Source organism: Rhizopus delemar, genomic scaffold (genome assembly GCF_000149305.1).
Source record: "Rhizopus delemar RA 99-880 supercont3.1 genomic scaffold, whole genome shotgun sequence".
Classification (NCBI taxonomy): Eukaryota; Fungi; Mucoromycota; class Mucoromycetes; order Mucorales; family Rhizopodaceae; genus Rhizopus; species Rhizopus delemar.
In genome coordinates, this window is record NW_027137827.1 from 3,988,999 (window position 1) to 4,014,659 (window position 25,661).

General features: G+C 34.5%; 11 protein-coding genes across 11 annotated transcripts; 4 read left to right on the top strand and 7 right to left on the bottom strand.

The window, feature by feature from the left end:
- Positions 1–60: 60 nt before the first annotated feature.
- On the bottom strand, positions 61–1,536 carry RO3G_01534 (uncharacterized protein; the record flags this gene model as incomplete). Its single annotated transcript, XM_067656125.1, has 4 exons — positions 61–71; positions 122–1,125; positions 1,175–1,365; positions 1,417–1,536. 4 exons carry the CDS (start codon positions 1,534–1,536, stop codon positions 61–63), a joined length of 1,326 nt encoding a protein of 441 aa, XP_067512226.1.
- Positions 1,537–1,940: 404 nt separating this feature from the next.
- RO3G_01535 (uncharacterized protein) lies at positions 1,941–2,240 on the top strand (the record flags this gene model as incomplete). The annotated part of the gene is made up of 1 exon (XM_067656126.1): positions 1,941–2,240. The coding sequence occupies one exon, from the start codon at positions 1,941–1,943 to the stop codon at positions 2,238–2,240; it is 300 nt and encodes a 99-aa protein (XP_067512227.1).
- A 1,137-nt stretch (positions 2,241–3,377) lies between these two features.
- Positions 3,378–3,902, bottom strand: RO3G_01536 (uncharacterized protein; the record flags this gene model as incomplete). The annotated part of the gene is made up of 2 exons (XM_067656127.1): positions 3,378–3,384; positions 3,568–3,902. 2 exons carry the CDS (start codon positions 3,900–3,902, stop codon positions 3,378–3,380), a joined length of 342 nt encoding a protein of 113 aa, XP_067512228.1.
- A 1,457-nt stretch (positions 3,903–5,359) lies between these two features.
- RO3G_01537 (uncharacterized protein) lies at positions 5,360–6,346 on the top strand (the record flags this gene model as incomplete). The annotated part of the gene is made up of 2 exons (XM_067656128.1): positions 5,360–5,573; positions 5,718–6,346. The coding sequence occupies 2 exons, from the start codon at positions 5,360–5,362 to the stop codon at positions 6,344–6,346; spliced, it is 843 nt and encodes a 280-aa protein (XP_067512229.1).
- A 963-nt stretch (positions 6,347–7,309) lies between these two features.
- Positions 7,310–7,609, bottom strand: RO3G_01538 (uncharacterized protein; the record flags this gene model as incomplete). The annotated part of the gene is made up of 1 exon (XM_067656129.1): positions 7,310–7,609. The coding sequence occupies one exon, from the start codon at positions 7,607–7,609 to the stop codon at positions 7,310–7,312; it is 300 nt and encodes a 99-aa protein (XP_067512230.1).
- A 675-nt stretch (positions 7,610–8,284) lies between these two features.
- RO3G_01539 (uncharacterized protein) lies at positions 8,285–10,796 on the top strand (the record flags this gene model as incomplete). The annotated part of the gene is made up of 8 exons (XM_067656130.1): positions 8,285–8,502; positions 8,554–9,420; positions 9,480–9,548; positions 9,598–9,939; positions 9,995–10,177; positions 10,229–10,388; positions 10,439–10,510; positions 10,563–10,796. The coding sequence occupies 8 exons, from the start codon at positions 8,285–8,287 to the stop codon at positions 10,794–10,796; spliced, it is 2,145 nt and encodes a 714-aa protein (XP_067512231.1).
- A 312-nt stretch (positions 10,797–11,108) lies between these two features.
- Positions 11,109–12,838, bottom strand: RO3G_01540 (uncharacterized protein; the record flags this gene model as incomplete). Its single annotated transcript, XM_067656131.1, has 5 exons — positions 11,109–11,116; positions 11,201–11,964; positions 12,132–12,181; positions 12,320–12,692; positions 12,834–12,838. The coding sequence occupies 5 exons, from the start codon at positions 12,836–12,838 to the stop codon at positions 11,109–11,111; spliced, it is 1,200 nt and encodes a 399-aa protein (XP_067512232.1).
- Positions 12,839–16,128: 3,290 nt separating this feature from the next.
- On the bottom strand, positions 16,129–17,280 carry RO3G_01541 (uncharacterized protein; the record flags this gene model as incomplete). The annotated part of the gene is made up of 5 exons (XM_067656132.1): positions 16,129–16,746; positions 16,807–16,886; positions 16,937–17,068; positions 17,124–17,204; positions 17,262–17,280. The coding sequence occupies 5 exons, from the start codon at positions 17,278–17,280 to the stop codon at positions 16,129–16,131; spliced, it is 930 nt and encodes a 309-aa protein (XP_067512233.1).
- A 3,333-nt stretch (positions 17,281–20,613) lies between these two features.
- On the top strand, positions 20,614–21,558 carry RO3G_01542 (uncharacterized protein; the record flags this gene model as incomplete). The annotated part of the gene is made up of 1 exon (XM_067656133.1): positions 20,614–21,558. One exon carries the CDS (start codon positions 20,614–20,616, stop codon positions 21,556–21,558), a length of 945 nt encoding a protein of 314 aa, XP_067512234.1.
- Positions 21,559–21,902: 344 nt separating this feature from the next.
- On the bottom strand, positions 21,903–22,199 carry RO3G_01543 (uncharacterized protein; the record flags this gene model as incomplete). Its single annotated transcript, XM_067656134.1, has 1 exon — positions 21,903–22,199. The coding sequence occupies one exon, from the start codon at positions 22,197–22,199 to the stop codon at positions 21,903–21,905; it is 297 nt and encodes a 98-aa protein (XP_067512235.1).
- Positions 22,200–24,098: 1,899 nt separating this feature from the next.
- Positions 24,099–24,919, bottom strand: RO3G_01544 (uncharacterized protein; the record flags this gene model as incomplete). Its single annotated transcript, XM_067656135.1, has 5 exons — positions 24,099–24,153; positions 24,290–24,309; positions 24,454–24,608; positions 24,683–24,686; positions 24,719–24,919. The coding sequence occupies 5 exons, from the start codon at positions 24,917–24,919 to the stop codon at positions 24,099–24,101; spliced, it is 435 nt and encodes a 144-aa protein (XP_067512236.1).
- Between the last annotated feature and the right edge of the window lie 742 nt (positions 24,920–25,661).

The window sequence follows — 25,661 nt, forward strand, 5'->3', positions numbered from 1 at the left end:
AAATTTATTTTTACTTTTGCACCATATTTTCTATTTTATTTGGATGAATTTTTTTTTCTCTCAAAAGTAGACTAATAATTTCGGAATAAAGTGTAGGGTATGAGCTTGTTTAATTATTTACATAAAAGGATTTTTTCAATGGCAAGAGTTAAAATGGATTCATTATAAATGGGATCTCCCGATTCAGAAAATGAACTTTCAACCGGCACACACTGAATACCTAATCTTTCAATCGCCGCCACATCGACTTGAATCGTCGTATTTTTCAAGTAAACCATGTGTGTTATGAAGGCAGAGACTGGACTAGGATAAAATAAGTGATCTGGAAAAGGTGGATAAGAGGAAGGTGGCGTGTCCATTTGAGTTATCGCTGGTTGATCATAAAACGTACGACGTGCATCGATCCGTTGACTTTCATGAAGTGCGTGCGTGATCGCCCCAATGAAATCAAGTGCACTGTATCCGTGTGTCTCACGATCTTGAGAACCGTTCAACAAGAAAATCTTGTGTTTGAGTGTTTGTGATTGAGCAATAGCGTTTCCAATTCCGCGCAAAACCAAGCAAGGAATAAGAGAGGTATATAGTGAGCCAATGGAATAAATAAGAGTATGTCGAGAAGAAAGTTGGCTGATCACCTTGGGATTAGGTACTGGATAGATTTCCTTTCCATATTCGTTAATATAATAGATGCGTTGAATAGGTGAGGATAAATTTTCACATTTCTTTGAAAAGAACAGATTTGTATTACTTTCTTCTTCTTGTTCATCTGGACTAAAGAGATCAATTGGATTTTTGCGTCTGATAGGTGAAGATGTAGAAGGATGGGATATTTCACATTGACCGACAAGGGTAGATCCATTCATTAATGTAGCGGCAATGGTGGCTGTTTGGTTGGTGTTGATTACAGGCGTAACTAATCCAGGTACACCTGTGATGGAGGCAAACAAGAACAGGGCTGCTTCCAATGAGCCAGTAAATAGCCGTGCACCTGTCAATAGGAAATTGCCAATGCTGCCGTGACAGAAATTAAATCGTTTGTGGGCTCTTTTCAATATTTCCATATCAAACAATGTAAGAAAGCCTCGAATGGTTTCTCTTTTTTCTATTGAGATGTGATTCCACAATCTATCATACAAATAAGCTCATGTCGTTATTGTCATTCAATTACATTTACTTGTGTCTGCCTTCTAATATAAGAGACCATTCATCACGCACTTGAGAATGAATAGGTAATCGATAACTTAGTAAGTTTTTAATAGCAATCATTTCTTGATTTTCTCTTTCATCAATTAAATCCATCAATTTGATTAATCTTGATCTTAAATCTCCTACACTAGGTCCACCCAATACTCTTAATAATTCACTCTAATTATCGTTGTTATTGTTGTGTTTATTGTTTATTATGTAATAATTTACAGTGGATCCACCATTATCACTAATACCAAGCACGTAATTGACTTCATTATTTGATAATTTATGAAATGCTTTTAATATATGATTACAAGCAGTTCCACCACTAAATACAACAAAATCCATGAAGAAAAGAAAAAGAAAGCAAAACGAAAACAAGGTAGAAAGAGAGGGACAACTATTTATATAATAGCTTTATCTTTGATAAGGAATAAAAATTAGCCAATCGTAATCATTCTTTTTAATCTTATCAAACTAGCAACTATTTCTTCTCTTTTTTTGGAATTACCCAAAAGAGTTTAACGGGTGCGGACTTTATAAAATTTAGGAACACGGAAAAAAAAAACTGCTTTGCGTGCCTAGTATTTTTTTGGGTACCCAATAAAAATTGCCTCAACCAAAGTTATGCGTCATTTATCACGCTTACCAACAATGAAAAAGCGACTAAACATACTCCAAGCTCAATTTCTCTTTTGATATTTTACGCAACCTAAAGACTCTCCTGACAAAACCTATGACGCACATACAACATGACAGATACTAACAATGGTACGAATTGTCCAAGTCCCCGCTTTGGAAAAGCATACCTCCTCCGGTGGAGGAGCTCAGCCTCAAAACTTTCAAGGCAATCAAGAAATAGTTTCTGCAATAAGGTTTGGATGATCAAAAACAATGTAAAAATTCAAAACTGCTTTCTTGCTGTAGACCAACAGTCTCACTTGATCCAATCCTTTGGTTGCCAATGGCCCGAAAAGAACGTAGCCGATGCCTTGGATAGTTGCCTAGTGTCCAAACTAGACCCTATCTCCTCCATCCAAATCAAACGCTGACAAAATCGCACGCAATTCGATGTCTCAACATCCACAACCGGCTACAAATGCCTAGTACTATTAAAAATCCCTTCTCGTTTCTTTTAAATCTCCTACCAGCAAAACTTACTCATTCAAGTTGTACAGTTACATCTTGGATCCATCGTTGGTCAACCATATGTTCAATCCTATTTGAACTGGATCATCTTTACCACCATATAAATACTTGTATCAGACCTTCACATGGTTAACTCCCTCTAAATTGCCTCTTAAAGCATGAAGAATATTACTATGTTCCAAATTTGTTCCATTGGCCATTTTTTTAATCTTTGATCTCAAAGGGAGTTTTTTTTAGCTTCACTTTACTTTACTTCATAGTGAGCGAGTCCGGATGAACAGACGTGATAAACACCCTGCGCTCAAATGACTCCAAGTATTGAAATTGAAACACCTTCATTTGATGGCATCTTTGCTTTTGCTAGTTGACCTCTTCTCGATCTACCAAAATTTCGGCGAAGGTTCATGTTGAAGCTTGCCTCGTAGATGAGCACACAGTTCATATCTTAAGCATACAACAAACACAGTCATGTTTCTGTGCAAGTGTATTTACATAAAGCCAAGACACGCATTTGAAGCATGCTTATATGGATAACAAGGTTTCGAGCAAAACCAAAAGAAACTATTTCACATCTGCGGGATACTCTGTTTAGGATCTTCTCCTGTAAGTGATTATCTATCTATCCTGAAAAGAATACCCTATTCTACGATGAATGAGTCATTTTGTACAACATCCTTTTAAGGGTCACAGGATAAGACAATTTTTTTGTATGAGGATTTCATTTGGATGCTGCATTTTTAGCTGGTCATCATAAGAAACATTTTTTTAACAACAGAGCTTAAAACTCACGAACAAACAAACAGAAAACGACCATGGATATTGGAACTTGTGCTGCCAGACTGTGGTATTGACGCATGTAATAAAGTAATAATGTAAATTACTACGAACAATGGTCCTCCAAATTAGGAATATCGGACATTGTATTATACCACTTCAAATAAAATCGTTCCACTCCAGAATATTCTAATAAGCTCCTGGATCAGGATTAATAATTACTTCTTGATAAAAAGATGTTAAGCTATGCCAATTATATAAATAACTCATCGTCTAATATCGATTAATAAGAGTGGTATGCTTTTAATGTAGACTATGACATCGCAGTTTTTCAAAAGTGGTTGCAACAATTTGCTGTGGTAAGAATGGTGTTCCATCGAAAATATAATGCCAGTGTGCTCGCCAATTGTATTTCACTTTTAACGATAAGCATTAAACATCCTCTAGTGTTCTTACTCTTTGCGTAATACCTCAATCTCCTGTAACTTTCTTTTAATTTGATTTTTAATTTTTGTTTTGGCCATTTCGATATCCTCATTCCAGTCATCAATGTTTTCTGAGCTTGTAACTGATAAGTTGTCACCAGCACTGGCAGTAGTAGAGGCTGTTACATTTAAATTGATGTTGGTTAAGTTTGTACTAGATTTATGATTATTTAAACCAGTTATAGAGGCGACAGGTGCATCAGCGCTGCGGTTGCTTGAACTGGTAGTAGGTGTTAGATTGCTGCTGGAATTTGTGGTAAAATTGTTGCTAGTGTTGGCATCAAGGGCGATAGAACAACGGCTCATCAATTTTGAGGATGAACTAATTCATAGTTGTACTTGAAAAGAACCCTAATAAAAATATTAAGTGCACTCATTAATTTCAATTCATTTCATAGTAAATAATAAAACCTTACATAAGTAATAGGATTGCTATTTAATAAACTGGGGTTTACTGTTATTCCTTCAAGTCTTTTGCATATAAACATTTGTGGTATTAGTGAGTAGTTTGTAGTCGATTAAAAGTAAAGATAAAGTGTAAAAAGGGAAACTGATAATCGATGAGACTCTTGAACCTCTTTATTGAGTGAAGACAGGAAAGAGAGAGCTCATTAAATACAAACTACGTCTTATTTTATAAAACTGACAACTTTAAAACCAGAGTTGAACAAGCCAAATGACTAAAATTGTTTATGTGTATTGATGACTATATAACATGTAGTATTATATAGAGGTAGCTTTAAATTATATGACATGCAGATCTTGAGTAATCTCACACAACATTTGAGTATTTAATAAGGAAAATACGACAGCATTTTCTGAATACAATAAACGTAATAAAAAGTCGAGGCTTTAAGTTCAGATTCAAAGTGAATCAGCGCGAATCTGCCATCAAAAGTTAAATCAGTCAAATTTTATGCAATTTTGCTTCTTACTTGCAGTGCTTCCAAAAATGAATGTCGCATCCTAAATGTCATTTTCTGTATAATTTGTATTATAAAACCTTTTATAACGCGACATTACTTTCTAAAAATGCTGTATTTTGCTCCTTTTTAATAATATGAAGTGGCTTGACAATAGAACGTTCGCTCAGAATTTTTCTAGCTGTTCACTTTCCATATCTTTCATGCAATCGCCCGAAAGTTGAACATGGCAATTTCTGTTACTACAAGTCAAGCACATGAAGAAAAAGCGTTTTTATAGAAAATCAAGGATTGATGCAGCTTTTTGAATGTAACAACAAGTAAGTGATTGCGTCATTAAATTAATTTTTTAAAAATTCTTGTCGTGACCAGGCATTTTTCTTTCTTTTGGTCATCTTTTGGTAAAAGATTTTTATTCAAGAAGGCTATGGAGACTGGGCCATTGTGGGCATAGTGTCTCGCCTTGGAGTGAATATTATAAAGAATAATATGGAAATGTATAAAAAAAGGAACTGATCCAGAAAAAAAGTGTATGGCTGCATAAAGCGGTGGTAGACAAAGCAGGTCAGGGGCAAGATCTTGTTACACGAGAAGAAATAGTCTGTAAAAGAAGCAGTGAGTGGCCATAAGGCAATGGATAGGCAGCTGAACGCGCGAGGACAATTGTGGCAATAAATGATTGCAAGAACAAAGGGCTGATCAATGTCGAGTAGGGTTTTTTTTTTTTTTTTTTTTTTTTTTTTTTTTTTCTGAGATATACAGTATAGTATTTTATTTTGCGGACAATGATTTTTATTTAGCGGATAACAAATTTCATTTTTTGCTTTACTTCACTACAAAATGTCTATTTACGGTGTACCAGAAGCGTATATGCATTGTTTTAATGTTTTTGACGAGATTCCAGATTATGAACCAATGGAAGTTGAGAATATAAATAACTTGTACCAAACAACTGAATTAGAATGGCATCACTGGAAAGGACCAAATGAAGATGAGAGTGTGTCTGAACCGGCAGTCAAAAAGCTTTTGGATTTAAAGAGCTACCAGATATATAGTCAGACCTTGGCGAATGAGCACCACTCATAAGCAAAAGAGCAACCAATTATTGTGGAAATTCAGAATGACTTGAAACAATCTAGAAAAAAAATTGTATCAAAAAAAACTCGAGGAGCGTATAGAACCTACTCACCCGAACAAGTACAGGAGCTTCTTGATCTTGTTATTGAAGAAGGGCTTTCTGCAAGAAAAGCAGATGCAGTTTTTGGAATTGTTGAGCGAACAGTTCAAAATTATGTAAAAACTTATAAGGAAGATGATGAAAAACGCTTGCCAGATGGTAGAAAGCAACGAGTAAGTTGGGAAAGAAAACTTCAGCCTCATCACACCAACTTCCTATGCGTGTTTTATGAGAAGAACCCACAGACTGTACTCTGGCAGGCAAGAGATGCACTACTTGAGGCTTTTAGCGAAATCCAATCAATCACATTATCAGGCTTTCATAGACATCTCGTCTTACATGCTTCTTTAACCCTTAAGAAACTAGAAGCAATTGTATCTTCAAGAAATACTCTTGGTAATCTCCAAATACGTAGAAACAGGGTTCTTGAGTGGAAAAGTGATGAAAATATGAATTGGCATAAAAACTGTGTTTTCATTGATGAGGCAGGTTTTAATATGCATATTCGTAGAAACTTTGGTAGATCCAATAGGGGAATGCCTGCTAAAGCAGTAATACCTGCAAACAGAGGCATTACAGTATCAATAATTGGCGCTATTTGTGAAAAGGGAGTGATTGATCTTAGCCTTATTAAGCTAAAGGCTGTTTAGAAGAAAACGAATCGTAACAAGAAAAGAAAAAGAGAAAATGACAAGGCTGAAGTGGTTGAAGCAAATGCTAGGATAGATATTCGTAGTGAGCATTTCATAGAGTTTTTGATCGGTGTCATGGACACTTTGGATCAATTTGATATGAAAGGACGTTATTTTGTTATGGACAACACTGCCATTCATAAAGTCACTGAGATTAAAGACCTAATTGCATCGCGCGGATATAAAGTTATATATTTGCCGCCTTACTCACCATTTTTGAATCCTATTGAATTATTCTGGTCCAAAATAAAAGGAGGAATTAGGAGAGATTGCTTGAATGCAAATGAAAACCTAAGCACGAGAATTATTGAATCAGCTAAAACTGTATCAGTTGATGATTGTGTAAATTGGATAAACCATTCATATTCATTTTTCGATAGATGTGTCTGGCCCTTGAGCGAATGCTTTAAAAATGATATTCGCAAAATGAAATTTATTATCCGCAAAATAAAAATCATTGTCAGCAAAATATATATATATTTTTTTTTTAATTTTAGATTATTTATTCATAAAGTCCATTTGAGCGCGGGGTGTTTATCACGTCTGTTTTCCCGGACTAGTTCAATATGAAGTAAAGTAAAGTGAAGCTAAAAAAAACTCCCTTTGGGATCAAAGATTAAAAAAATGGCCAATGGAACAAATTTGGAACATAGTAATATTCTTCATGCTTTAAGAGGCAATTTAGAGGGAGTTAACCATGTGAAGGTCTGATACAAGTATTTATATGGTGGTAAAGATGATCCAGTTCAAATAGGATTGAACATATGGTTGACCAACGATGGATCCAAGATGTAACTGTACAACTTGAATGAGTAAGTTTTGCTGGTAGGAGATTTAAAAGAAACGAGAAGGGATTTTTAATAGTACTAGGCATTTGTAGCCGGTTGTGGATGTTGAGACATCGAATTGCGTGCGATTTTGTCAGCGTTTGATTTGGATGGAGGAGATAGGGTCTAGTTTGGACACTAGGCAACTATCCAAGGCATCGGCTACGTTCTTTTCGGGCCATTGGCAACCAAAGGATTGGATCAAGTGAGACTGTTGGTCTACAGCAAGAAAGCAGTTTTGAATTTTTACATTGTTTTTGATCATCCAAACCTTATTGCAGAAACTATTTCTTGATTGCCTTGAAAGTTTTGAGGCTGAGCTCCTCCACCGGAGGAGGTATGCTTTTCCAAAGCGGGGACTTGGACAATTCGTACCATTGTTAGTATCTGTCATGTTGTATGTGCGTCATAGGTTTTGTCAGGAGAGTCTTTAGGTTGCGTAAAATATCAAAAGAGAAATTGAGCTTGGAGTATGTTTAGTCGCTTTTTCATTGTTGGTAAGCGTGATAAATGACGCATAGCTTTGGTTGAGGCTCGTTTAGATGCGCCATATATTCGTCGTAAGCAATCATTCTAAGCATCTTCGAGTATTTTTATTTGGGAAGCAGTTAACCGATTGATCGCTAATCCATATTCTAGCCGAGCACGTACTATTTGTGCATAGAATCTAGTGGATAGAAGCCTGTCGAAACCATTGGGGTTGATACCCACAGAAGTCAATACGTTCATCATATAAAATGCCTTGCAAACGTTGTGTTTTATTAGTTCTTGTGGGTTGAAGTAACCACTTTGTTTAAAGGAAACTCAAAGTTACGTGAAGAAATGTTGTTTGGGTAAAGTATGTCCATAAAGCTCATAGCTCAAGTCATCATTCATGTCACTTAATACCACGCATTTAGATGAGTTCCAATGGAAGCAAAATAAAAAAGTCATCCGCAAATTTACAGTCAAAAACCATTACTGAAGTTGTGCATGAAATAACTCGCTTCTTTCTGTGGCTTATATATGACTTGTCTTCTCCGCATTTATTTCCTCTTTCAAAAAAAAAATACCACTTCTTATTCTTATCATGGTCAAAGAACGTTCAGCTATTAATAAAAGCTCGAGTAAAAAACGAGTTTCTGGTACTCATGTCTCTGGACTATCTACGTCCAAGTCAACCGGAAAAAGAAAGGAATCTGGTTTAAAATATGGTCAATTGTCTAGAAAACAAAAGCAGGATTTAGAGGATTATGGTGAACTTGTTCCAAAAGATTTTGAAGAAGAGGCTGAAGAAAGCCTACCAAAGTAATACAAGAAAACACACCTTTGTCTCTTTGTGTACTTATTTTTGTGTAGGAAGAGAAGAGTTATCACAGAAGAGGATTTAGATAAAGAATTAGAACAAGAAAAGAAACGTCAAGAAAGGATGTTTGACAGCGAAGAAGAAAGTGAAAGTGACGACGAAGAGGAAGAAGAGGATTATAAGAAACCGTCTGCTTATTCATTATTAATTGGATCATTGAAAAAGACGTCTAAACAAAAAGAATTTTATAAAAAGATTCAGCTTGAAGAAGAAGGGTTTGATAATGAGCAAGAACAATTGGAACAAGAAGAGCAGGAAGAAGAAATAGATGAGGAAGAACTAAGCGAAGGAGAAGAAGATATGGACGAAGAACTGGAGGAGGATGAAGAAAATGAAAGTGAAGCTGATGATGTAGAAAAGCAAGAAGTAGACGCGGATGCTCCTGACGCTTATGAAGAAGAAGAGGAAATTGTTTACGCTGGAAGTGAAGTAGAAGATGAAGATGAAGATGAAACATCCCTTAGTCAAGATTTATTTGAAACTCGATTTGCAGAACAACAATCTGGTTCATTGGATGAAAAGATTGCTGCCATTGAGCAAAAGAAATGGAATACACAAGCATTTAAAGATGATGTCTTGAATGATGTTGTTGCCTTTACAGCATCAGATGAAAAGGTTGCAATAGATGCAGCCTTGATTGATAATTTAGAAAAAGTGCAAGTCAAAAAACGTATTGCGGACGCATGGCCTAAAACGAACAAATCTGTCAAGAAAGGTCGTGCCTTATTTACTCCTTTACAAAGCAGTTTGTTTCATCAGATGAATAATTACCGTGATATTGCATATTGTAATCGTACATTGGAAAATGCCAAAGAAATTAGAAACAGCTATGTGCTTCACGCTCTTAATCATGTTACAAAGTAAGTGGGCAGAATAAATACAAAGTAAGAAAAAATGACGCTGATATGCTTTTCAATAGAACAAGAAATCGTGTACTGAAAAATAATGCAAAACTCGCTAAAGCTCAAAAGGAAGGAAATGATGTTGGGTAAGAGTAACAACTGGTCTTTATCACCATTATTCATTTTTATCCATAGTGAATGCCGAGATCAAGGATTTACGAGACCCAAAGTGTTGATTCTCTTACCCTTTAGAAATACAGCCGTTGATCTTGTTGATAGTTTTATCAAATTATCAGCTACTGAACAACAAGAAAACAAAAATAGATTTTATGAGCAATACAACTTACGAGAAGAGGAAGACTTGGATTTAACTAAACCTACCGATTTCTTGCAGAACTTTCAAGGCAACATTGACGATCATTTCCGTTTGGGTATCAAGTTTGCTAAGAAATCCATGAAATTGTATGCAGATTTCTATAATGCAGACATCATTATTGCCTCTCCATTAGGTTTAAGAACACTCATTGGGTCTGAAGGGTATTTAGTAGATTATTGGTATTGTGCGTGCGTTTTATTAAATATGTTTTTGTAGAGATAAAAAGAGAGATTTTGATTTCTTGAGTTCAATCGAACTTGTCATTTTAGATCAAGCCAATCACTTTTTAATGCAAAACTGGGAACATATCGATCACATCTTTCAGCATTTGAACTTGATTCCAAAAGAGACACACGGTTGTGATATTTCAAGAATTAAGAATTGGTACTTGGATGGAAAGTAAGTTGATGCAGATGATACTTATGTGTTTATGCTGAGAAATGTAAATAGAGCAAAATATCTTCGACAAACTATGTTGTTTGCAGACTTTTTAACGCCTGAATTTAATGCATTATTCAACAAGCACTTCAAAAATGCGTCTGGTAAATTGAAGATTAAACGCAATTATGAAGAAGGATCTATTTTAGATATTATTCCTCAAGTGCAACAGGTAACTTTCTAATGATTATATTAAATTGTATATACTAAGATATCATACAGACATTTACACGTATTGAATCTCAATTACTAAGCACAATTCATGATGTCCGTTACAAGTATTTCATTGAAAAGGTAACCTTATTAGCTATTATTTATATAAAGAAATAACTAATATCTTGAGTAGACTCTACCAGCTCTTCGTAAATCAGCCATTATGCAATCACATACCCTTATCTTTATTCCATCTTATTTTGACTTTGTCAGAGTAAGAAATTACTTTGAAGATAATCGGTATTCATATGAAGCATGCTCAGAATATGCCTCTGGTAGTCAAATTACAAGAGCAAGAGCTCAATTTTTCCATGGCCGATGTGACTTTATGCTTTATACTGAAAGACTTCACTTTTTCAGAAGGTAGATGGGCATACTAGCCAAAAAAAAAAAAAAAAAAAAAAAAAAAAAAAAAAAAAAAAAGCTAACATCATATTATAGATACAATATTCGTGGTACATTCCATATTGTATTTTATGGCCTTCCCGAGGACCCTCTTTATTATACAGAAATAGTAAACTTTTTAGGCCTCAAGTTCAATGAAGCCAGTGCAGCAGAGGAGGCTACGTTTTCATGTACAGCTCTCTTTTCCAAATACGATTTTTTGAAATTGGAACGTATTGTGGGTACAGAACGTGCTAAGAAGATGTGTACTGCACAAAAGAATGTGTTTATGTTTTCATAATACTAATAAAAGCAGAAAAGTAAACACTATACAAAGAACATTTTAGTTTTTCATGAAAGAAAGGAAGGGCATTCTTATATATTTACCTGTAAATAACCAGATGGATAAGGGATGATCTTGCGTTTCTGTAATAGCATTATATTCTGCACCGATTGATTCATACTCAATGAGTTTCTCAATTAAATTCACTCTTTTCTCGTGTTCTTCAATCAAGACTGTAGCCATATCCAAATACTGTTTAACCTCGTTTAATTGGGCTTGAATCGATCCCACTATAACTATTGCAGCAGATTCCTTATCCACAGACATTCCGTCTATCAGCGTTGTTGTCTGTTGTATCCTTGACTGATAATCTATCAAAGCCTTACCGAACTGGATCTGACGTTGCCCTTTGCTTTGATCAAGATAGACATCCAATGATGTCATTGAGTTCATCTTCCTTTGTTCTCTATTGCTGTATAAAAGAAAAAAATGAAAAAGATTGACAAATTTGATCTTTTCATTAAGTGAACGAGCCTTGAGACAAATGGGATAATTCCGAGAGGTATAAAGGATGATTTCATCGTTGATATCATTACTGCGAACTTTCAGCTTATTGCAGTACATAGGGATCCAAGCTTGGTCGTCATTCAGCATGATTTCGTTTGCTAAAACGTCTTCCAATGTCACCTTTGGAAGTTCAATAAATTCTTCTTTGTCGCTTTTATGAAATAAGCGGTATTTTGATTTAGGTGGCGGTGGATGATGTGGTAAAGAAGCATGATGAAAGTATAAAAAGGCGAGTCTTGAGCGTATTGAATAGAGGGCTATTGTATCTTGATGGACGCGAACAAGTAAGAATGTATACATGCTATCCCATTTGAATAAAAATGTATTTATCAATTGGCAGTTAAAAGTTTTACTTGTCATTTTTATACAAAAGAAGGATAAAAAAAAGTTAAAATGATTTTAACTTGTTCTAATAATGAAACTATGTAGTTAGAATCAAAATGAAGTAATACCAAGTTTATTTTATACATTGCGGGGATATAAAGATGATTAGGATGCTGCCTTGACTCTTTTGGATCCTATGCGTTTAAGAAAAGATTTTGGTGTTGGTTCTTGTTGTGGTTGTAATATACATTGATGCTTCACTGAAGCATATATTTCCTGTACAAAATAGAATTAACTTTTTTTTTTCTACAATTTTATCATTTTATTTTTACCTGCAATCTTTCTTTTAATGCTTCTTCTTTGATAGTAATGGTTAGCTCTGATAAAGTAGAAATCAGATTATCACAAAAGGAAGAAGCAGACATTTTGGCATGACTACTGGACTGAATGACATATAAATCTGTATTCAATAACATGATGGAATAAGTGATGGCATAAACAACATCCGCATTCATATAAATCTCATCTTTTGCATTCTGGGTCCAATATTGATACGCAAATGCTTCCAATATTCTATCAATCTCTTGTGCTTCTGCTTTAAAATACAATTTGCTGCACAACTTTCTGAATGCTTCTTCTAATTTCATTCCACTCAATTCAAAATAGCTCATATAAACCAACAGTACTTTATGATGAAAAAGATCCCTATTCAAATAAAAAAAAAAGCATGAGAATAAAAAACTTGATGCTTCTAATGACGTACCATTTACCAAGATAGGAAGCAATTTCCTTTTTACTAATAAATGTACTATCCTCTTGCCAAAGTAACCCTGCTACCCTCTTCACTTCATTTTGTTTCACAACATCTTCTAATTCAAATATGTTTTCACCTTTTCGCCATAAACTACTCCAACTAAATAAATTATTCCATTCCTTTAACACTGATCGATGTTTCCATGCTAACAATGATTGTGTAATCTCTCCTCCTTGCAGACTTGATGTACGTGTCGGTGGTGTGATGATTAAGGGTACCTTCTTTAATGGCTTTTGTGGTAATGATTTGGATCTTGTTAGCTACTTGTATGTTAATATCTATTTATATATTTATTCATCACAATTACTACTTTTTGTGGAGGAAGAATGGACCGATTGAGTAATGAACTTGAACGAGAAAGTTGAGGTGATAAGAGTAATGGTGGGCTCGATGACTTGACTTTGTTTGTTTTCTGCTGACTAATTTGAGGTAACCTATGAGCAAGTGAACTGGATCGTGTCAATGCTGGTTGATGAATTCCGTTACGGTGAGCTAATGAATGACTTCGCTTAGGTGGATGACTCATTTAAGAATAAGAAAAGAAGAAGAAATAGAAAAAAAAAAACAAAAACAAAAAAAAACAATGGCCCTAAAGGGAGTACAGTGTAACCAAAAACTGATTTTTCTGTTGCGCGTTAATTTAAGGTTCATCCATTGCTTTCCTTCTTTAGTAAAAGTAGCTTGGCCTGTGTATCTTTAGATAGAGTCACAATGAAAAAGGAGCCCATCAGTAATAAGCATCAAGCAAACCTGACAAATACCTTTCTCTTTTATTAAAGCTTTTCATGTGGCTTACTCCCTTTTTTGTACAAAGCATGGGAAAAGGGGAATTCATTTTGATCTAAAGATTCACTTTTAATTATGTTACACAAAAATCCTACTTCTATTCAAATGGCGATGTGTTATTTTGGGATTTACTAGACTATTTTTTATTAACTCACCAAAAAATATAAGGATTCAGAGATGATGCAAGTGTATTGACCAGTACAATGAAAACTAAATTGTCATGCGCCTATTTGGGTTTTAATTTTATTTGTAAAAAAAATAAAAAAATCTTCAAGTGTATTAAACAGTGACAAAAGATATTAGCATAGAGAATCATAAGCAGATCGTTCAATGTTTCTTTCTGAATTTGCCTGTTAATAACTTCATCCAAGACAGGTGTCTGTTCAAAGAATTGCTCCCAGTGGGCTTTCCATATGAATCGGATGACTGTAGCAAAAAAAAAAAAAAAAAAAAAAAAAAAAAAAAAAAAAAAAAAACATGTATTGTAAACTTGTCATGGCAGTATAATATATGATAATTGGAAAGCCCGAATGTAGATAGATCTTGAAATATTGAGTTGTGGTTAGGATCTTTAGGGTTTGACAAGTACTTCTTGAAGGCTACTTTCCATAAGTCTTGCTTTTGAATGCAAGAGCGTATACTGATTCGTTTCTAGTAGTTTGCATAATTGGCAATGTTCGTCTTCTACATGTACTGAAATTATTCTATGCGAATTGGAATTACTAGACCATCTTAAACTACTGCATGTTTATACTAATTTTGGTAAGAAAATATCTTCATTTATTTAGTGTATTTAGTGTATCTTTTCATTGATAATTATAAATAGAAGAGGCATTTATAAACAAACTATTATGAAAGTACTCTCACGTATTTATTGAATAAAGATCATTTTACAATGAGAAAACCACCTTACTTCTGCATCCAAAGTGTTTGAATATAGATACTACATTTTCTGCCTAGAAGCTTCATTCATGGTTCACGGTAAAAGTTGGTCGGTGTACTATGCACAAGAAAAATAATTTATCTTGCTAACCCCACGATTGGGATGTTTTTTGTGCTGTCTGTACATTCAAAGGAAAATCATCATTGCCATCATTTTCATTACTACTATTCAAGAGCTTGCACAGTTGAACACATATAGATAAGCATGTGTTTCTAAGAGTAGCAAATGAGAACTAATCATTGCGATGCTGTTCAACAAATTTACCAAGAGAGACATCATAGAAACAGGAGCGCGCAGTACCAACAAGTCATGGAATTGTAGCGCAAGAATCTGCTTGGTTGTCAAGTTTGGTTTTTCAGGTGTATAAATACATTACGTATCACATCTTTCCAAAACGCCTTTAAATTCCTACACGCTTATGTTCTTATTACTATAGAGCACATCACAACATGAGCCATGATTGATGCCGGTTCGTCTTTTTCGTGTGTGTCTCCTTCGTACTGCTCGGCACTTTGTTTAGCTTCAATCCCTAATCAGAATTCAATCAAGTTAGGAAATAATAGTTCAAATACTGTAAGCCGGTTAGGCATAATAAATCTTATCGTTTATTATAACCAAATCCGTTTAACATATGGGTTTGAGGTGTTTGATTTTAGCAACGATATTCCCATTTGTTTAGGGCTTGACATTCTGCCTAAACTAAGAATATGTTTAAGAGAATTAAATATTGCCTGGTTAAGTTCTAATATTCCTAAAATATCCAATTCAGTTGATTCTGATGATTATAAGCCAAATGGAATCCCTGTTGGCACTAAGCAAGAAAGATAACATTCGATAAACTACTAAACCTTTGCTAGATGCTTATGCAAACCATTCATGGTGATAATCTTCATTGGACTACGTTAAAGCTTTCTATAACGCGTTAAAAGGCATGCTCTGGCACTTTACTGTCTAATAGATGAGGCGATCTTTGAAGGATTCGTCCAATGGGTGACTGAAGAGTCAGAATATCCGGCTGGAATATTTTCTATATTTTTTTGGTAACTTGTAGCACTTGATTCTCGCACCAGATCGTAGTTTTTGTATAGCATTCATGCTGATTTTGGAATCAATGTTTATAATAAATAGTTAATTGAGATTAGAGGGTTAAATAAAAGCTATAACAACAACAACAAAAAAAGCTGACATAGGAGAACGTTGTAAAAGGAGCATCACGTTGACAGTAAAGCTGCTATTATGCGAGGGTACTGGTATAGAGACTTCAACATTTGCATTCAAATTAGCAAGAGTTTATAAATCGCATACAAGAATCGGAAAAGCATTTTTTGTTTTGCTTTTAAAATAAAGGAAGGTATGAAAGTACGAGACATTACTAAGCTGTATACCAACCAAATATGTATACGGAAGGTTAATATTGAAATAACTTTCTAGTGTTTTACTACTTTTTGATATACAAAGGTGTAGTTACACACATTGTGTACTTTTATCTGAGATAACAAATAAATGTATAAACATTAACACTGAAAACAAAGAAGATGGACTGCAATAAAAACGATTGCAATTGTATTTAAAATCTATTTTTTCTTGTTTTATTTGCATCATGGCTTCACCACTTCTTTTATATCATTGCCAAATGTATCTTTCTTTGGCGTTGTACGGCTCTTCATCCATTCATACCATTCATCCTCTGTCTTACCATTCAAGATGGCCACAATAATAACTGACATATTATCACATCCAATTCCTCCGCCGTCATTATCAGGAGAAAGACAATAATCCATGAGTTGTTCACAAATTTCTTCTAATCGAATATTTTCAGCCAACTGTTGTCGAATATAATTCACTACTTGTTGATTCGTCATACAATCCCAAATACCATCACACGCTAATACAAAGAATTCATCTTCGGCCGTAATGGTGTGTTCAATCACATCAGGGTGGCAGGTCACTGCTTGTTTTTCAGGTGGTAAAGTGTTGTTTTGTTTAAATTCGAAATCACCAATAGCACGAGAAAGAGCAAGGTTGCCTATAGGGATGATAAATATACTGTATGGCTTGGACTTGTTGCGCTTACCATTGACACGGTTGAATTCAACAAAGCCACCCGCATTAGTAATACGTTCAGATTCCTTTGGATCAGAGGGTTTGTGATCATAAGATAATGGTTTACATTTACCATCTGTACTGATAACCGCTCTTGAATCACCCGCGTTTGCCTATCAACGCATTAATATCGTTTTTATCTTTATCTGTCCTTTTCTTATTTTCTTACATACGACGAAAATGGATTTTTGATCAGGTGTAATGAGAGCAGTAACAGCAGTACAACCAGAAGGGTCAGATATAAACGATTGATCTATTTCATAGCATGAATCAAAATTACTATACACAAATAATAAAATTTACCTTCAGCGAGTTCCTTGTCCAATCTTAAATAAGCATCTGTTAAAGCCTTGACGTATTCCTTTTGATCAAAGTATTTTGAATCACGTACACGATGATGAAGAGTCTCTCCTGTATATTTAGCTACAGCAGAACCTATATTTTACGTTAGTACATATGCATCCTTTCTTTCTTTATTCCATTATCTAACCTCCGTGTCCATCATAAACACCAAAGAAGCTTGCTTCCGTTCCATCTAAATCTAAGTCTGCACAGTGGGCATCTTCCATGGCTATATTCAATGTAAGTATTTACTTTACGGTTAATTGTCTATTTTTCTATTACATACTTAATCTCCATCCTTGCATGGCAGACAAGCCATAAATTAGATGTTTGTTTTTTCCAGAATGAGTTGTTTTTTCGACAATAGGTTCTGATAACGTTTGCCCCATAATCAAAAGTAGATCTATTCACGTTATATGTTAATATCCTTTTGTTTTCTCTTTAATATCCTGTATATCTGTTTCTTTTTTTTTTTTTTTTTTTTTACTTTTTTTTGGGTTTGTTGGAAAGAAAAGGAAAAATAAAATAATAGGAAAAGCCCGTAAACTATATTGAAGTGGAGAAGAAAACTCTAAAGTACTCCTCATAGTAAAGAGTTATACACTCAAGGTTCGTAATATTGAATATTCATAAAGATGAGCGCCTTTTATTTAAAGAAGTAAAGTGATCAATTGTATAAATTAAGCTTGAAAAGAAGTAATTCTACTCTGGATGCTTTGTCCATTTCATGGCAAAATGACGTATTTCCTTTTTTCATGTACACTTTGTTTTCGGAAACTATCAGCGGCAACTTAAAAAAATCGAGTTTTGGTAGTTTGCTTGGATCAGAGTTGATAAAGAAAAATAAATCGATTTAGCCAACGTACAGATATAAATTGGTGTAGTATTTGGAATACTCGTCATTAAAATGCTGGTGATGTCTATAATAACTGAATACAAATGAACATTGAAAGGGAACCTATATATACTACTTTTTTTTCCATATGTAGTATGTACTGCTGCCCCTCGGACAGGCACGGGTGAATAGTAGTACAAATCATATAAAAGAAAGAGATATAAATGTACCCTTAACATACAATTAATTCCTGCTTGGCAGATCAGTAATATACTTTTCTTTCTTGCTGTACTGTTGGCCATACCATCGTATGCTCAGAAAGGTGATATTGAGTTGATATTCACTCACCATTGCAAAGGCGCGTTGGATTTTTAAAGCACATAAGCACCAGCCAATGAAAATGAATAATTAAGAAAGAACATGCCCAATAAAAGACCTTTACAGTTATTTCAAAGAACAATTCTTTATAAAGAGCATCAAATCTAACAATGTTAATAGATATTAATTATACATAAAAATGACGCAAATGGTTTAATTTTTTTGTAGCCAAGAGCAGATGATTTACTCTACTATCGACCTTTATACGGGAACGACAAAGTTTGATGCAGCTTATTATACTATCCAACTTGTAGCTATATATGGGGAACAAGCGCTCACATACCTGCATTTGGGTTTAGTTACGATCCTGTTCCTCTAACATGTAGCTAACATTGGGAGACGAGTCAAGCTTATGATGTGCACAGTTACATGGGCGATGTATATAGTAAAAATCTATTTAAATTCGCTTGACAAGATAGATAAACCATTAAGATTTCCTAATCAAATGGTATTATTGAAACATAAGCATAAAAAATATCAAATGAATGTACCTATTATATAGAGACTATGTGCTGAAGGATATACCTACTTGAGATAGCGAACCATAATTTAAGAATTACTTACCAAGGCTTTTAACAGTGGTATTGCTCATGAACAGACCAGAAAGCATGAATTGTATGAAATGAATAGTAGAGAAAAAAAATTAACAAAAAAAAGTTTCCATGTTTGTTTATGTTCTCATGGAAAATATGTACTAAAGAGATTGTCACCTATCCCGTACTACACAATATTGACACTAATATTTTGAAACCTCCCTCTAATGTTATTTTTCTTAAAAAAAGTATATGCTCTTTACAAAATAATAATAAAGAAAAAACTACAAAAAGCGATATCATTTTATGTGTTGCTTTTAATAGAAGAAGTTTCTACATTTCCTTAAGCAAAAATAATTTTTTGTTTTCGTTTCTTCTAGGATTAAAAAATGATTCATGCAAGCCTTAAAGACGTAACTCATCAATTAAGCCATCTTATACTCCTAGAAGAATCTGTTTGTTAATGATCGCTTTTCTAGTATGCCTATTGTTAGCATAAATATTTCAAAATTTGCTTTATAGAGCTTATTATATGATTTGTTAGCTGGTCTTTGTGTTTTGTTCGATTTTTGTAGTGTCGTACATTCATTCCAAAGTAGAATTGCAGTTTTATTGTTTTTATTATACTTTTGCTTTACTTTCGCTTTGACATTACTAGTCAATTTAAATAACTTCATCCACTACAGTTACAAGTAACTTCAATCTCACAGGAGAGAATCAAATGGTAGGAAGAAGGATGCAATGGACTGTTTCTTCAAGCCAGAGAGAAAAGAAAGAAGGAACCAAACAGGAACCAAGAAACCTGGATAGACAACTAAAAAAAGGACAAGGGAGGTTGAAGTTAAAGGCTTGAAGGTATGAAATGCAAATGGAGCGTACAATAATTTATTAGCAAGAATAAGACAAAAATAAGTAAAGATATGGATAAACGAACAGTCTAAAGATTCCTAATAGGACCAAAAAGAAAAAAAAAGGACAGAAGAGAGTACGAAAGAGCTTGTGAAGAACTCACCGTTTGGGAACACTGTTTAATTCATTTGCATTACTTTTAATCCTTATACTCCTTGATCAGTTTTAATAAGCATTGTTTTTATCCATAAAAAGAAAGATCCCAGATCGTCCACTAAAATCTGGAAGTTTATGCCCCACATTAGTATCTGGTAAATTTCATTCCTTTTTCTCCGTGCCTAAATATTTTTACCCTTGATTCCATCAAGGGCTTTTTAGTCCCTATTTCGTTAAGGCCTAATCCGGACGAAATAGGAGTACAATAAGACACCAACCGTTCAGTTGGCTTTTAACTTATTTGTAAATAAAATCCTATATCATGTACCCATCATTTTTTGTATGAAGGTCTTGTTCTGGCACCACTACTAAATAAGTACTATTACGAATTAAAAATAGATTATGACAACAGAGTAATTATTAAGGTGTTAAATTAACAGGTCTATATTTTTCTGTTGCTGCGCTTTTTCTTTGTGAATTCGTCCAGGTAACACTGTGGCTCTTGCTGCTTCATTTGACCAGAAATGTGAACACAATTTACATCATATTACTTCGGACCCTAAACTGTATTGTTATATTTCAAGACGTAATTTGTATTAATCTCTCTTTCATCATTACAGAATGAAAGAGATAAAGAGTCTTATCGATTGCTTAAATTGTTTGTTAGTTTCATTAAATGGAATATATTAACATGCATATTCTACAAACTAAATGCATAAATGACATTTGAAGAAGTGAAGTAACATTAAACCCGTTGTCGGAGATAAGCCTTTCTTAGTTTTAAGTTATCAAGAATAGTTTGCGAAGCCTGCTGATTTGTAATCAAATCGATATAAATACCAAGGATTTAATCTGCATCAATAAAGGCCAACATACAATCTACCAATATGGCTCCTACTATTCTTATCATCGGCGCAACCGGCAACACTGGCAAGGGTGTTGTCTATAACCTTTCTAAATTACTTGCATCGAAGAATAGCAATTATCGAATCCTTGGTCTGACCCGTTCCTTGAATAACCTTACTTCCCAGAAGCTCGCCAGTTTACCACTTGTGGAAATGCAAGAGAAAGACTGGACCACAATCGACGCCAATTGGCTCAAGGAACAAGAAGTGGTTAAAGCGTATGTTGCACCACACAACTTGCCAGATCAATTTGTGGACGAATCTGCACTTTATGTTGCCATGCTGCAAGCTGGAGTCAAGTATTTGGTGAAACTTTCGACAAGTTCAGACCGCGTAAGCCCTTCCAGCCCAATCTTTTATGGCCGTGCGCACTGGGCAATTGAAAGTCAGCTGAGTCAACCAGAGTTCAAGAGCTTACAGTGGACCTCTCTTCAGGCAAACCTTTTCACTAGCATTTTCATCGATTCTATCGCAGGCTGGATCAAGCAGTACCAAAAGACTGGAAATCAAGAGGTATTAAAAACTGTACTGGCCGCTGATGTTCCTGTGGGGGTGATCGACCCAGAGGAAGTGGGCAAGATCGGAGCTCATTTCCTAGCCCTCGACGATCCCACTCCGCATAATCAAGCCAGATACATTCTTAGCGGACCAGAGGACGTTACTGGAAGGCGGTTGGTGGAAATAGTCGAGCAGTACGCTGGCGTCAAAGTGAAAGATGTAGAATATAAGGATGAAAGTTGGATCAAATACTTGAGTGCGGCTGGCGGCTACCCAGAAAAATGTTTGCCGTCGGTTTTGGCTGGCTGCCAAGCTTTATGGCAAGGTAAATGCTCGCTCTCTGCAACTCCAACCAGCAAGGAAATCATCGAACTTGCCCCTCCCAAGCACACGGTCGCTGATGTTTTGAAAGCTGTAATGGAAGCGTAAATGCCAATCGTTAGCAAGAACGATTTTTGCCCCTTTGCAAAGTCCTTACTGAGTGTATGACAAAACAAATTAACTGGTTTTTAAATAAATGAATATATAGATTGGCTTTCTTTTACTGAATTTTCCCATTTAAACTTTTTTTTTACACGCTGAGCTTTATGATTTCATTCTTTTTTTGTTAGACAAGTATAAATAGAAAGTAAACTCCCTTTTTTATCAATTATTCAAATTCAGAGCGATTAAAAGACGATTTTTTTCGTATCCCTTAGAGTTATTCTTTTCTCTGTCATAAATATTGGTACTGCCACTGCCGATAGAGCTAAGTACATTGCTACTGGAATCGGTCAAAGAAAGAAGCAGCCTTGGAAAATGGCAGCGACATTTGGGATATTGTTATGCTTGAAACGAATACGATGGTAGTCAATTGTACCTACAGCGATGGTAAAGCAGTTAATACCACCAAACTTATTATGCTTGAGCAAAGCTGACTTATTCTTTGTACCTCTGCTTCCCAATTCAAGAGGAAAGATGCTTTGAAGTACAACGTTAGCCTCGTTCTTAACAAGTGTCTTGAGGTAGACACCAAGGCAAGACCTAATTCTCAATAGCTTCATGGCGTTGGTGAGTGGTTTAGCTGCCATAGAAATGGTTAATCTAATCTACTCTCTAATGAACAATATCAGCGACTATAGAAATTGTATTGCTTTCATTCATAACTAACCCTTCAGTAATAAAAAGTATTTATCTGATGACACAGAGCTCTAGATTAATATCGTCCTCACCTAAGTTTTTTTAACTTTTATTCTATTCTGACTTATACTTAATTATAGATGATTATATTAACTCTACTTTTATTGTCTCTAAAATTAGTGAAACCGTATTAAAACAGCATGCATCCATCTTTTAAATTTGAGTAATTCTGTGATCTTAAGATAGTATACTTGGTACCTACTGTAGCTCAGCTGATATGTCTGCGTTTCTCGGCTGACTTGGATCTACTTATGGTATTGGTGCCTATAACTCCCCAGGTGGTCACAATGTGTTGTTAACTTAGTTGCTTTCATAACCTTAAGGAGTATATTTTAGAAAAAAGTGCATACACCATAAGTGTGAACGTACTTGACATCTGTTGCTTATTTGAAATTGAGTCATTAAAATACGGCAAACTTAGTCAAATTTAACAGAAACCAGACCTAAACTCAAAAACATACTTTTGTTTTTTGTTGATGGCAAGCATCTAATCCTTACAAGCAAGCCTTATTATTCATCCTTCTGTCTCGTTCTGGAAGCAAAAAAAAAAAAAATGCATTTCATCTTCTCTTATTATAAATATTAACGAATTGACCAAGCCGACATTAGGTAAATTCAAATAGTAGATGTTCGTTATTCCCTATAAAAAATACATTCTGGTACGCTTCAAAGATGTTCAAAAAAGGGAACACCTCCTTTTTATATCAGTGTCTCAGCTATTACTGCTAATAACACCTTTTAATAGTATATTCCTAATTTCAACCTAAATTTTATATTGAAAGCTAGTGATTTCATCTCAAATTCCAAGTTTATTACTGAAAGATTTTGGGGGACCTGGCTTAAAGTAGTCTCTTTCTAACTCTACTAATTAAATCAACCAAGTACAAGTACTTGCTTAGAAATACTTTGATCGACAAAACTTTATATACAGCTCATAATAATACTTGTAGTTTGAAGAAAATTTATTTCCTTTACCAGCTACCACAAACCATTATCATGACTCTTATTAAGTATACGAAAAATCAGTTTTAGCCTGACATTCATAGTATTGGACCATTTCATCTTATGGAACTGCAGAAACTTAAAAATAATGTAGTCAAGATCGCTGTTTAATATTCTATTAATAAGCTGATGTAAAGCACACAGAGAAAATACTCAAATTATCTTTTTCTTCATCCTTTCCCTTTTTCGATTTAGCACCTTTCGGCAATACTGTGTCTGAGTGCTTCTCAAATGCTCATCGTAAGCAAACCATCAGTTGGAACAAATAGCTTAGTAAATTTTTATCATTATCGGAAAAACCATGATATTGCCATATTGGCTTGGTATTATAGTAAATTGTGTATTTTGCTGACCATTTTGGCATATGCACTTGATAAGGTGCACCTTTCAATATTACCAGAGACAGAAGCTATAGATATATCTTGCAGTAGAGAAGAGACACGGTTTATTCTAAAGAGATTGTATAAGAATGATGAAATTGATATAAACATACATGTTTTACCTTACACTATTTCCAGGAATAGATGTCGCATTTACTTGTCGCTTTTTTGTATATGTTGTATTATAAAGTTTGTAAAAAAAATGCGGCTTTAAAATGGTGTATAACATTGGCTGTATTTCTTGTTCTACATTAAATATTTACATAGAAGCTTTGGTATAACAATTTATTTTAGTGGCTAATAATATGGTGAAAAATCGTATTATTATTAAGATACAGTATGTACTTTATAACTTATATGTAAGTGAAGAATGTAATGACTTTAATTTTTTTAAATTGAAGATGTTGTTCAAGCTTGCTTTTCCAATGAATTTTTTTCTTGCTCCTTGTTGCTCATCATCTGGCTCAATACAATATGTTATACACTATTTTCACAAATCATTCATACACCTTTAAAAAAAAACTCATTTAAATTATTCTTTGAAATTCATAAGTTTATTGGTACATGAATTGCAAGAAAAAAATACTACATTGGCTTACGGTTCAAACAGTCTTCGAATCTATGTTTTTTAAGATAAGCTCGTTTTCTAGCGTTAAGTGGAGGCATAGTTTTAGAGTATGAATAAGGGAGAAGAGGCACCTATGTTATAGTATGAGCTCTTTCATATTGATTACGTAATATGTGCCTGTTACCAATACATTACCTTGTTATTTACAACATTAAGCTCACCGTGATTTGTAATAGTATCAGCAATTTTATCGATACGAACTGTTGTTGGTGGTCGAATATCAATATCTGCATTGTTGTGGTCAGAATCTTGTCCTTCATTTCCGCTTCCCTCTTGCTCTTGCTCTTGTTCTTATCGTGTCTTCATGCAATTCATATTTATCAAATTCTAGAAAAAGAAAAGAAAAAAACATGAATATTTTTACCTTCCTCTTTATTTCTTTTATATTTTTATATATTACCTCAACAATCTCAACAAATAATTTTCCCTTCTTTTTGAATGTTGGTTGTTTTTCACATGCACTGCCAATATCACGTTGCATTGCTTCCAATAGAGATCCAAAAGAATCATACCGCTTTAACTTATCATAGACAGAAATAGCTTCCAATATTCTCCACTCTTTTGAAGCGGTTTGAAAAAAGTAATCGATCGGTGTTTTCATGATAAAACACCAATGCGTTGATAATAAAAGCGCGTTGAAGAAAACTATGGAGACGAATCTTCGCCATAAAGTAATTTGAAGTCAAGCTTGCAATTTGATTGGTTTTTGAAAAACTTGAAAATTTTGAACTCTGAGAGTATGACGAGTACACTCATTCACACCGGCACCAAGCAGAACAAGGCAATAGTAACAACTTTACTTTTGCTACTATGAAGATCATTTCTCTTCTAACAATTGGTAGTAAAGTTTTTATATTAGTAATTAATCAAGGAATAAGGTAATCATTAATGATCAGATTATATGTGTATTTACAAAATGGATGTATGGTTGTCTGTCGAAAAATATCTTATTTTTTTTCTTTTCTATCCTTTAAATGAATACACAGATCTTTACCTTGGATAAGTTTTCTGAAAGAGCGGCTGGTCAGTTCTGTTTAAAAAGCCCTTATCGTTTGTTTTCATGGCTCTTCGACATCCCCTATGACTTTTTTGATTGTATGTGGTAACATAGTACTGCGGGTGTCCTCATGAGTAGCTCGATCACAAACTATGGGTCCTTCCTCCCTTCGAAAGTGAGCCTTTTGTGCCTCAAGTCTATGGGTAGCATGGCATTGCGGGTGTCCTTTTGGGTAGCTCGATTCATAAGCTGTGTGTCCTGTAGCACAATATGTTTCGGTCAATACGATGTCTTCCATGGTTTCAGACAGCAGGCTTCAAAGCATTATTGATCAGCTTAGATGATT